We start from the raw sequence: 14,031 nt of genomic DNA, 5'->3' as shown, positions 1-14,031 counted from the left end.
TCGTCAGGTTCATTGATTATTTTAGCTACCAAACGAATCCTGCAACTTTTCCCTTTCAGAAACAATATACGTATTAAATCGTTCAAAAAAATGGCACAGTTAGTGCACGATTTGTAACTCTTTAACGAGAAAAACTCCACAAATATAATGAAACAGGTGTACAATGTACTGCTACTACTGTAAACTGAATTTAATTAATCCATTTATCGGTTACTAATTAGTTCGAAATTAAGACTCAATAACAACTTTGCATGGAGCATTCCAGGCAAACTAGAAACCAATTTTACCAACGACTGATACAGATAAAGCCTACATGATCATATAGACTGGATGCGAGTTATTTATTTAGAAGTACTGCAGTTAAGTGTTTTCACACCAGCAACAGGAGATTTCGCTTCGCTACAATAGAAACTGTCCCAATCAACATAATATGGGCTATAAATCAAAGACTATCTGCGCTAGCCATCTATAATTTAGCAGTGTAAGACTGGAAGAAAGGCAGCCATTCATCACCAGGGCGAGCATGTTTGGTGTGACGAGGATTCAAACCTGCGATTTCAGATTATGAGTCAAGTGCCTTAACCACCTGGCCATCCCAGGCATGGACTTTAATAATAATAAAGATGATGTTAAGTAACGCTTAACATAAATAATGTAATAACAGTCAAACATTTGCAGACGAATGCAACATTCCTCCGCCACACAATCTAAATATAACCAACTCTCATACCAGAAAAACGGTGAAAAATAGAAAATTGTCCAACATCTCTTTTTCGGACCTGAAAGAAAGTATTTCTTTTACTAAATCCCATACAAATTATCTAAAATACGCTGAGCAACTGTTACAAAAGTATCTTTGTTCCAAACCTAATGTAAATCAGTCAAAGTATGGCCAAATAATTGACCAAAAATCCCAAAATTATACTAAAAAAAAACTCAAAATGAGTAACTCCAATGTTTTTGTTTCAGTGTGTTGATCCCTTGAAAATTTATATTTGTGTTAATTTTAATTTGATTGCTGCAAATATGACCACACACAAGGCAAAAATATACACTTCTGAGTAGTTTGGCCTTTAACCCCACAAAATCCTTAAAAAGGCCTAAAGAAAAAAAGGTGTCTAGGCATATTGGACCAAGATATAATCTTACCAGTTTCAAGTCAATCCACCAAGAAATGAAGGAGTGGAGGTTGGTTTTAAAGTGTTTAGAGGAAAAATAAAGATGAAACAATAGAAAAACAGTATGTCTGTCTGCTGAGACACAATAATAATGTTGAACTTTAAAAGTTAATAAGTAAAATAGATCAGAGGAGGAATTCATAAAGAAATAGAACTGAGATTGCAGTAAATTGTGTATATTCTAACAACATTGCAAATATCAGAGCTACTGTTATCAAAACACAATTGTTTTGTAATGAACCAGCCCATGTTTACTATGTCCAATAGAAATGCCCAAGCCAGGTCTTGTATTTATTTCCAGTCATTTGAACATTTCCAAATTATGTCTACTGCAGACCGTTATTGGCTCATGTCCAGTGCAGATGAGTCTTACATTTGACACACGGAAATTAGTTCGACTGTAACTTTACACATTTGCTTCCATGTATGCTAAGTCAATCAGTGAAGTTTCAGTATTGAAATATTCCCCTACACACTTGATTTTTGTTGAAAGTGGGAAAAATTTGATTTATTTTAACAGTGGAAACTATTCCATCTTTGTTCCCCTTCAATTTGAGAAATAAGTAAAGTATTACAGTACTTTTCATGAATGATTACACTATGTACATAATTTATAACAGTTAGAAAAACATATATTTGTTTGTTAAAGGTTAAAAATGCTTGCACAAGACCATTGAATATTTTTCTATATCTTTCCAAGTCAGTACAAAAAACAGTTAAATTAGGTATATTTACTACATGAACCACACAACGAGCAACCACCACCTTTGTATTTCAAAAGTATCATACATCTACACCATTGCACTGTGTCTACATCTGTTACAAAGTATGTTTGGAATTATTTTCTGAGTTTGGAACACTAAGTAATAAATAATAAAAACCATGCTAATCATTGTATCAAAGGTCTCCATTTTGTTAAAAACATTGAATTCCAATTTGAATTGTCAGCAATATTATATTGTATATAAACAAAAACAAATATGTATTTCAATAAGTATTGACTATGCTTATAATGTGAGTTGATAATCATATTAAAAAATTAGCATATTGGCTTTTTGGTCACAAGGTAAATAAATAGGAATTGATAGTTCCTGTATCTATTTCATTGAGTGTTTTCAGTATTATACCTAACTAAACAAAGGTTTAATAATTTTAATCATTTCATTTTGTGTGAAACTGGAAAACATTTGTAATGAGAAACCTAATCTGATGTTATCAAAATAAAATCACTGCACATTCCTGAACAAGATGAAATGTTCATATAGGAATCTTTGTAACATTATCTACAACTTATAAATGCACATCACATTTATAATTTCAAAACATCTGTTTAAATTGTAAACTCATACAAGTTTACATTACCATCCAAAATGTTTTCAGTTTTCATCATACAAATTTAATATGATGGAAATTTTTAAGCAATTAAAACTGCAAGTTTCAGTCCAAAAGAGTGGATAACTTCAGGTAAGGTAGAGTTATCAACATGCCTGAAGATAGTCCTCTCCTATGAAATGAGATGTCACAGGTTTGATTGTTAACCACATATTTTAACTATAAAATTGTTCATCATACTAAATTTATCTGCTACTTTAAAATCTTAACCTTTGCAGTATTACGAATATTCTTCCCAGTAAACAATTAAAACTAGATAAAACGAGGTGGTATCATAGACTAATATCTCAACAGCTTTCAATAAATGTAGTTGTTCTTCAACACAAATGCTCTTTCATCAAACTGGTGTTTCTATCTAAAAGTTAAAATCTATAAAAAATATCTAATGACAAATACATACATACATATATCAATGTATTATACATCTCTAAAATTAGTTATTTAGTTCTAAGAAGGTAAAAACCCTTCCTTACATACTACTTAAACATCAAAATGATTCGAGAGTCTGTGAGATAACTGTCACATAAGAACACAATGTGCACCGCAAACATTAGAAGACTTCACAAGTTATATGATAATTTTCATTTATTCATAACAATTAAATATTTTAAAATTTAGCTTTGATGTTTTAAATTTTTTGTCTAGAAGTATCAATACTTACAGCATAGTAAATAAGGATTGGAAACAATAATTAACACCCAAGCTATTTTTTTAACTTAATATTCAGTTAGAAAGAAAAAAGACACATTGTATCATGTGAAGAAACTGTGAAGTATTTTAAAAAATTCTTTAGTTTCAATTCAAATCAAACACAATACTAAAATATTAGTAATTTCATAAACACTTTTCTAGGTATGTTAAAACTGTAATGATGGTATGAAATTTCAGAAAGAACAAACAGAAAACCTATTTTCTTCGTTGGGGTTTCTTTCGTTCCAAGATGTTAAGAAACCTTCCTCGAGTCATCTCTCTTGCTAAAATAAAATGAAATTACTAATTGCAAAATTAATTTTATAAAAAGCTAAATAATCTTAACATAAGTGTTGATTCCTGAAATTAATTCAGATTAACCCTTAAACAGCAGGAATGTTGTAAATAGCAGCATCAATTCATGTTGGCTGCCATTTAAGGGTTAAAACATGATGAATCAAAAAATTTAATGTTGAAAGAAGTTGTGTAATCAACTTATATTGTACAAAAAACAAATATATTTAATCTAAACAGTATAAAAACAATTTTTCCCAATCTTTTATCTGTATTTTTATTCTCATTTTAATTATTCTACCAATAAGATTTAAAATTTATCAGATTTTTGAGGGACCAAAGTCCCTTTTTTAATGCAATTACTCATGACAATGCACAAAGATACACACAGCAAAAATGTTTTCTGACATTAGATTTAGAATCTCTCTCACTCTTCTTTTTTATAAACTGATATGTATCTTAACATAGAAATTATAATGGAAGAAAACGACCAAATGCTCTTGCAAAATGCCCTTCCTAATTTAACACCTTATAATTTGCTTCAAAAATTAATAAACGTTTTAACCACCTACCAAACGATACTTGATAGGAAACAAAATATACTGTTGACCATTTTTTATTCCACACACCATCAGCAAATAAATTGTACTTAAGTTATCAAATAAAAAAAAATATTTACACATCAAGGCCTTCAAAAAAATATACTAGTGTCCAGTCAGAATGTCCCAAAAAAAAAAAAGAGTATCATTATTTATAACAAATATTATACGTGTATTACATATTACATAGATGTTAATTGTTTTGTATTTATCATATATTACAATTAATGTAACCTATTTTACATGTTCATATCGTGACATTCTGATGTCCATAGTTTTGATTGTTTAAACATATGATTTATATCTAATTATCTGTATAGCTTTAATAAAACTATAAAATAATTGGGAATGGATAAAATGTGGAAATGCAATACCAAATCAAAAACTAGTGGTATATTTTTCAGGTTTTAAATGTGAGTACTCATATTTCTATTAAGTAATTTATTTGGATTATCACTACTACTTTTTTTAATTTTTTAATTAATCCACAAGCTTTCAGTAAAATTATTTAAGCCTTTTACAGGTGTGAGATGTTTAATAAACAACAGGATATAACAGAACAATTTGAATCACAGGCTTCCTAGCAACAATGAAAAAACAATTCCATAAATTAAGTTTCTTTACAAAAATAAGCCTGAAGTCTAATAAGCTAAAATAAAAATAATGTTACAATGTGAAGAAACATAGCACGCAATATTATAGCTGTGGTTTCTTATGCTAGAAGATGAAATCACCAATTTTATACAAGCTAATATAGGTATAATTACAAACCTTCTTCAACACCCAGTTGATAAGCCAAGTTTTGTAAAGCTTTGACTTTTTCTATCAGAGCTGCTGCAGTCAGACTTCCAAATCCTGGTAAGGAAAATAAATAATTAAATTAATTAAACTGTTTAATAAAAATAAAACATTAATTTTTCCAATATTACTTTTAACACAGAGATGCAGGTTATTATGATGATAAAGACTGTAGTGTTAGTACTTATAATATTTAGTAACAAAAGTTTGTATTATATACAGTTTAAAGCTTTAGCAGAAAACTGTCAATTAAAAAAACAAACAAGACTAAAAACACAATTTTAAGTAACAAAAATACTCTGAAAATATTCGTTACTGGAATGAAAAATATATAAATGAAGCTAAAGAAAATATATTAAATCAACTGTAACAATCTACAGTTGAATACAAAGGAGTTGAATACACAAAATTGATTTCAGAGCCTCACCATTTTGTTATAATCCATGTCACCATGACAGTGCATTCTGACAAAAGCCGCATGGCATAGTTTCCATTGCAAATGGCACTATCATAAGATTGCAACATCAAAGGTACATGAATCTTCCCTGTTTGTTTTCCATAATCTGTCTTGTGTATGAAGATGGTGATTTCCAAGTATTAGTTTCAATAGATGATCACAGACAAACTCATAGATTCTGTGACTTGACAATATGCCTTCATATGGAATAGAATCAATACCCGTTTCATTCTCCAGATGTTTAGGTATGCAACATATGACTCACATTTTGTTTGAATTGTTTTCAAACAGTGATTCTTCTTGATTATAGTGTGAACTGTTGCTTCAAACACATGGACAGCTTTGGTCACTAAGCCCTTTGTTCATATATTCTCACCTGTTACAATACATCAAACTCTGGTTCCCAAAGTGGAATATAGCTTGCTGCAGGTCTTTCTGGATCCATCCCATGCCCCAAATCAATCTATATTCCTTTGTTTTCCAATGCCATTAACTACTAAAAATATCACCAACTTTGATATATGTAGATATACCGTTTAAGTGTACAAGTATGTTCCACTAGAAAGAGCTGTTACACACCTTCCCAAAATCAATCAGTATGTGATGGCATCGCAGTAACTATGAAAAGCCAAATAATATCAAAATGGAGTTGTGACATGTCTTTTCACTATGACTTCACACTGTTTTTTGGTTGTCATATGTCTTATTAATTCCAAATAATTTCAATATAGTGCACTCAATGCTATAATTAATATAAATGCAAGGGGGACAGGTAATGTAAGTACACATATACCACAGTGCATTAGCTGGTACTGTACACCAGCATACTGTCTTATAAATAGTATTGTTTTATTAAAGGCTGCACAATGTAATCCAAGTCGCTTGATGAGCTCTAGTATCAAGTGAAATGTCTTATTGGCACAAGTGTATGGCAAACAACGTATTTTTAAAATGCCTACTATACAGCCTTTTAACTGGAAACTCACACTGAATCTATTAAGAATGTTTCTAAATTTATTATCAATGTTACTCTAATGTAAAATAACTACTGTTCTTTAGAAGTGTACATATATATGTATTTATGAATATTTAAGTCTGAATTAATTTCCCGTTGTCTTTTTAAAGTGCTAGTCAACTGGAATCAATTCTGCAACCATCAAAAGACTTGACAGAAATCATTAACTGACATACCTTGCATCATGTATACATCTTCCTGATCTATGTCCTTCCATTCTGGTTGAGAGTTTTCTCCACTAGCAGGCTAAAAAATGAATACTAATACTACAAAACCCATCACCAATTTCTTATACTATCACGTTTATACCTGTCAACTCAAACAGATATTACTAATCTTCTGTATTAGCAAGTATATAATTATCAACTAAAACACTAATCTTCATTAGAATGACAAAAAATGTAAAATTCTAGAATTTTTACTCTATACTCAATAAGTATAATTATGCTTTCTTTTGAAAAAAAGTCATTTCCATACAATACTTAAAAATACACATTCTACTTATTTTAGCAACTTGCATTTTAAAATGCTTTTTATAAATAAACACTATTTTTTTTATTTCAAGGAAGTGTAGGCTTGAACCAAAGAACAGCTATATTTAGAAAGTTAACATTTTTCTCACCTGAAAATATATTTCTGCTAGATACTCACCTCCATACTAGCATGCATTTGCATACATGAACTTCATTCTCTGATGAAGAAAGTAGAAAATGTGCACTGGAAGTGCAGAGGATGGGTTGGAATGTGCAGGTGGTAAGTGTATATAGGAAATACATTTTCAAGTGAGAAAAGATAACATTTTCCTAAACTGAAAATGTATTTCCAAAAATACTTAACTCAGCTGATGCTATAGCTATTTCTTTATCTCCAGAGTTTCTACTTTTTGCCCATAATGTTGTGTATGAAGATGGTGATTTCCAAGTATTACTTTCAATAGATGATCACAGACAAACTCATAGATTCTGTGACTTGACAATATGCCTTCATATGGAACAGCATCAATACCTGTTTCATTCTCCAGATATTTAGGTATGCAACATATGACTCGCATGCTCCAGTCTTTTATACAACACTCAATTGCCTAAGGCAAATTCTAACTTGCAAATTTCTCCATCTACTTCAATGTGCTCTCTATCTAGATACTGTATATAACCACTTCAATAAGTAATCACTTTTTCCAGACGTAAACCAGATTTTAGTGGAGAGGTAAGGAGGGAGAGAGTGAGTGGAGGTAAGTATTATTGGAAATAAATTTGCAATTTACGAAAATGTTTTTCCAGTAACATGTTGAGAAGGTGGAGGGAATGATGCAGGCATGATCCATACACAGAGTATGCATAGAACAGAAATGTAACAAGACAAAAAATGGTAAAGAGTGGGAGAAAGACATGACATTCAAGATTTAGAATGCCTAAATATAGTGAATAAGAATGCCTTATATAAAGCCACCACAGATGAAGCAATCCTCTTCTCAAATACCCACGTTAGAAAACAGAATATGATAAGACACTTTTGGATAAAGAATGTTTAAGTTTCTTTGAATATGCCACTAACAATAAATATTTCATTGTTGTTGATAAACAATCATAGTTGGCCAATGAAGAGATTTAGGTAAGTACAGTGAAACCTTAGAAGTTAAATCCTTATGCCATACAAATGGCTGCATATCTTCCAAGCATGAAGATAGAGTTTTAAAACATCTGGATGGAGAATGTTTGACTGAGGTTGTCTCAACAAAAACTGCCATTGTTAAATAGGTAGAGGTGGACATTCCAGCAGATACTGAAGAAACATTAACCACATTTCAGTTGGTCAATAATAAGCAGCAAATAGGATTTGAAAGGGAGTAGAACAAACCATAGTCAGAATTCGGGGCAGTAGCCAAACTGGGGGAAAGGCATACAGATGTAAATCTGTCCAATCCTGATTGAACACATCTACTGTAAACACTTGAAGATGAGGTATTGGAGATCAAAACAATTGCAGTTGACAATCCCAAATAGTCACAAAGGCATCTATCATTAGATACCCAAACAGAGCATATCCACTGAAAAACCTTGTGATGTAGCATCCATTCCATCAAATGAATCTGGCTGAGTCAAGGCAAGTGATCTGCAATGAAATTCATCACTTCTGAAACATGACTTTTTAAAAGACTGATATCATGAGAATGAGCCAAATGGAGAAGATCCAAGGTAAGAAATCAAATGTCTTTAAAATGTATTTCTCCTTAATGAGAAATCTGAGATGCAACCAGGAATTGTTAGAATGTATTATGATAATTTTTCCCTTCAAAAGAGACAAACGTTGAACCACTGCTTGATGTACTGCAAGAAATGTGAGAATGCTGATAAGCAAGGTAGACCTGTGCTTTCAAAATAAGAAGAGGTGCATCTGTGAATAGATGAATCTCACGACAAAATGGTGAAATGGGCACCTGAATAACAGTGCTGCTCAGATCCAACTACCATTCAGTTGATGATGTTGGTTCTGAATAATGATACAGGATGATCCTAAGGATAACAATGCAATGGCTGCAGAGTGACAAGTGAAGGGGCCTCGTATGTGCTCAACCCAAAAGAATGAGAAGCTCAAGGGATGCCCATTATTTGTTAAATAATGTATAATTATAAATGAAAAGATAACTTTAGAAATGCCAATTCCACTTAAATAATAAATAACTACAACACTCCTGTTGATAAAAACCCATGCCAAATGCTTTGTCATGAAAAAGTGATTACATTCGCAAATGCAAACTAACGTGGCAGGGGTTTAGTTTAGAGAGAGAGAAATCAGAAGAATTCTCTCTCCAACTGGGGTGTTCAGGAACGTTGTGGTGGGTATTGCCTTAAGAATAATGACATGCATTGCAGAAAATAGTTAATCTGTATGAAAGGTGAATTTTCCTTTCAGAATTTAACTACAATTTTGTACTAATGTATACTTTTTCTGCAGTGTGAATGGTTAAAACAATATTTTAATATTACTACAAACCAAAACATTAGTCTCAGGTAAACAGTAAAACTTGTGGGTTAAGTGAAATTACACACTAAACAGTCTTCTTCTCTCACCTGGTACTAACTGTTACAATAATTTTTATTATTGCTAAGCTAGGAATTAACTTTAAACCAAATATTACTTAATACATCTTTTCTACATTTTTCTTACACAGCTGCCACTTATCTAAGAAATACTGATGAAAAAAACTGAAAATTTGTAAAGATAAAAAACTAAAGTGTTAGTTTAAAGAATAATCATTGTTCACATTGACTGTTTTCACTCAACGTATCACATATCTTACACTTGTATAACCATCATTAGGAAGTTAATACTACATAATACATCATTTAATTTGTTTTACCATAACTACCTGATTTCAAACTGCACACAGAATTGTACAAAAATTATATTTTTTAGTAATTATGATTAATTACAATTGGTTATTCACAGAGAAGTTTAAGGGGCATTTATTCAAACACACTCAAGATAAATGCTACTTGGATAAAACTTCAATACACTTTATAAGTAATATTTGACTGACAAGACCTGTATGAAACACAAAAAATATACTCTTAGGAACTGGTAACTTCATAGCAATACTTTAAATTTTCTTTAATGCTCTATATAGATAACTGTGGTATTAATAGAAGTGCTAATAACTTCAGAGATAAGAATAAATGTAATATTTTGAAAAACACTGGAAAGTGCACAAAAGAGTTAAAACTGATTTTCTCTGACTGATTGAATTTGAATCAGAAAAGAAACTGGACACATTAAATACAAAGTGAAAAACCATTTTTATTTTCAACAAAGACAATCAAATTGAAACAAATACACTGGATATTTATGGTGCTTCCAGCTAACAGAAAGGTTTGAATTTTTTCTTATTCTGAAGACATTTTTCTAGACTGAGGGTAATATTATACTCAAAAATAAGTCATCCATCTCAGTTTGCATGTGCAACCACATCAGTGAATTGTTCCAACTGAAAGTGATGAAGACACAAGGACACAGCCTTTTGGCATTTCTAAGTTTAAACACAGCACTGTCACTACAAACACTAAATAAAAGATCAAAACTAGGTTTCCAACAATACTACCCACAAGAAAGCCTAAATACACTCACAAGTGGAACAAAACTTGACCACATGAAGTAAATTCAGTAGTTCAACTGGTGGGTTTCCTATATCTGAACGTCTTCAATCACTTTAAAAGTGCACGTAACTCAAATATTTCAGTAAATTAAACAACTTATCTTTCTGAACTAAGACAAAGAAAACATGATACTTTTTTAAGAACCACAGTATATTATTTAGTTAAACTTAAAAATACTTACTGAAGTTAGTGCTGCAAATTCTGAAACACCTGGTACTAAAAGAAGAAAAAATTATAAACATTTAGCAATTATTAATATGCATATCATGGAAATAGTTTTCAACAATTTAAAACTTAACTGGTTGATGGAACACAAAATAATCATATTTAATAAAATGTATGCAAAAATGTTTAGTGACAACTTTTATAAAGTAGCTTTATTCCCCCTCCCTCTCAAATTACCTGAAAAAAGTATTTTGTATAAACTTGTTTCTTCACCATCAATATTTGCATATTTTCACATAAACTTATCATATTTGGGCCAGCAACTATAGCCAATTTTCATTACTTTCCAGTCAACATTGTCATTCAATATTCATTAAGTATTTACATTTGTGGTAATTTGTTTATTATTAATAATTTTTTTGCTCAGTATTGAACCCCAAGTCTCCTTCCTCCCAAGTAAGTACCATACCAACCAAGTTTGAGAAATAACTCCACAAGTAGGCATTTTTTTAAACAACCATACTTTACAACCCCCAGATCAAGCTTATATCAAGGTCACAAGATGATCTCTAATTTGGCATTTAACTTTTCTGTTCTATTTTTATATTTGTATTTCATCTCTCATGACAAGTGAATACTCTGACAACTGAGCTAGAGTTAATTCACTAGCAGTTGCAAAGAAGACACTGCTTAACATATCAAACTACTACACAATTAATAACAAAGGAATAATTTACATTTTCCCATTTTTATGTTTATTAGAAATTTACTTTTAATTCTGTGTACAGTATATATTTTTAATTATTATTAAGTACTTAAAATAATTTTAATTAACTTCACATTTACCCTCTTATACATTTTATACAACAAAATTAAATAATTTTAAAATATTACAAATAATTTTCATGTATGTCTAGATTTTATTATTCACAACATTTGACACACTGTATTTCAAACCATGATTATACACACTAGGTAACATCACTGACATGCATGCAGTCATGTAATGTAATGTTATCCAATTTAAACATAAATAAAAATATATAACACTTGAGATATTAACATGGTAATTGCCATCCTGTAGTTTTTAAAACAATTATAGTGATTTGGGACAACCTTAGAAAGCTTGCTTGTTAGAAAAAAACACAGTAGGTTTTGCTTTGAGAAATTTGCAATATTGGAGAGATAAAGAAGCATGTTGGTAAAGAAATAAATGTAATATGAAAACACTGCAAATCACCTGGATAAAAATTCAGGATGCAAAGTTAGGGGAGAGTATGTGTGCTTGATGAACTTTATATAAGCTAGCTGAGAATTGTATTTAGGGAAACTTTAAATGAATGTATGAAAGTTAGTTTAAACTATGTTTAGATAGTGATTTGATCTTATAGGATTGTACCATGGATTTCAAATTAGATGAAATAAAGATCTGAACAGACACACTCATCTTCTTGTGTCTTTTCTAAAGAAAACAGCAGAATGGAAAGGTTGAAAATATTAATTTAAAAATTAGAAGAAATACTTAAGCTTTGATATCTATATGCAAACTTGTTTCTTTTAGAACATTTTTGATAACAATTATAAACTTATGCAGTGGCTTGTCTGATGATTGTAATGATTTAGAAGTTTTGTTTGACTGGTATATGAATGGTTACATGTGGAGGATGAAAAACATATACATGTTTTTTCTAAAGAAGGTATCCTCAATGAACTGAGTGATCTTCTGCTATTTTGTCTTTCTTTTGTCATTTTTAAATTATGTAAATATTATAAAAAATTTCTTTCTCCTGTGAATGTTACTTTTTATGAATTACATATATCATAAAACAGTTATTACCAAATGTTCAATATTAAACAAGCTGATAAGTTTCAGATATTATTGTTAAAAATCAATCAATTATAACATTAAAATGTTGCACAATGAAGAGAAAAACAATTTATCCCTCATACCATTTTTTAAAGAATAAGACAAAGGAAAAACAGAAATAACCTAAATAACACACATAACATTAATATGATTAAAAACTTTTAGTGAGCACAAATACAGAAATAACACTGTTTATCAAAAAGCAATGTATAGATGTTATCATTCAAAAATATCTTAAAAACAATGTAATATGTATGAACTTTCTTAAATTTTAAACATTTATTTCATACCCCTAATGTTTACTTGCAATAATTTATATATTACAAAGCAACCACTTACTTTGTTCTGGCCACAGCTCAGGTGACGATCGGTCAAGTTTTTCTTGACTTAACAGGGAAGGCTCCATATTCTCTAAGAGATAAAAAGATTCATTTATAAGACATAGTATTTTGGTGCTGCTTTCTTAATGATCTTTTTATTCTCAGAAATTACAATTAATTTAAGGGCATTTAACTTTAAAAAAAGCTTGATGAGTATTTCTATAATAAGGACTAGCTTTTAATTTTTGGTATTTACTATAATGGAAAGCATGGCCTACATGGACCAAAAGCTTCCTTGTTATCCTTTAAAAATAAATGTTATGCGAGTTCCTAACAATTATGTAGGTTACTTATAATTATTTATAATCAGTGGCTTTAAACAATTCTTTTTGTTTGAATAATGTTTTCTTATTGTTAGTTAACTTAAATGAAATAAATCAATTTCTGTGCAATTTAATTTCTAAGCTTCCTCATCTGTGGATTTCTAATATTATTCTGACCAAATCAAACTACTTTAGTACATCCAATATCAGTCACAAATATTAACCTGCAATTAATATAGGTAATTTCCTATATCACTTCAACTACACAACTCATACAAGAACTAATTCATCAGATATCTTCACTGTTACCAAGTTACAATACACTGAAGACAAATGAAGTGCAATGCTACACCTACAGTACAGGCATAGCATTGCATTTATCTTCAGTACACTGTAGGCTACAGTGGGTTTATACACTATATTGTATACAGTACTATTAGTATTTGTAATACTTACACTAGTAGTACTCTACCACTAACACCTATAGTATACAATGTTCGAATCTCAGTTGTCAGTACGGTCTAAAGTAAATATTCGGGACATAACGTTATAACATTAACAGCTTTGAATTTTAAAATTCCTATTTTTTCTTGTTATCACGCCTTAACTAACCAAAATTTAACAATATCATTAGTTTATAATCATACTAGTTAGCAGCGTAGCAAATTTACCTCCGTTTACAGACGCCATCTTCATAACCTTAGTAAAATTCATAAGATAAAGTAATTATTGTGTGTGATTACTATTTTCTAGCACTATATTTTTATACTAATTCTATA

The 14,031-nt window shown here is 30.3% G+C and overlaps 1 protein-coding gene across 3 annotated transcripts in view; it reads right to left on the bottom strand.

Annotated features, from left to right (window-relative positions):
* Window positions 1-14,031, bottom strand: part of lin-52 (DREAM core complex component lin-52) — an 18,518-nt gene extending 4,487 nt beyond the window's left edge. The window contains exons 1-6 of one of the 3 annotated variants that reach the window (XM_076450075.1): window positions 13,924-14,018; window positions 12,949-13,020; window positions 10,759-10,793; window positions 6,600-6,669; window positions 4,925-5,008; window positions 3,477-3,544 (exon numbers count right to left, since the gene is read on the bottom strand). In XM_076450075.1, the coding sequence (XP_076306190.1) occupies window positions 3,477-3,544; window positions 4,925-5,008; window positions 6,600-6,669; window positions 10,759-10,793; window positions 12,949-13,020; window positions 13,924-13,966 (372 nt within the window). In that variant the 5' untranslated portion in view covers window positions 13,967-14,018. The other 2 variants (XM_076450074.1, XM_076450076.1) reach the window with 2 other exon arrangements.

The sequence above is a fragment of the Tachypleus tridentatus genome, chromosome 8 (assembly GCF_004210375.1).
Source record: "Tachypleus tridentatus isolate NWPU-2018 chromosome 8, ASM421037v1, whole genome shotgun sequence".
Taxonomy (NCBI): domain Eukaryota; kingdom Metazoa; phylum Arthropoda; class Merostomata; order Xiphosura; family Limulidae; genus Tachypleus; species Tachypleus tridentatus.
The sequence above is the reverse complement of the archived record's forward strand: the minus strand, read 5'-3'. Positions and strand labels throughout refer to the sequence as shown.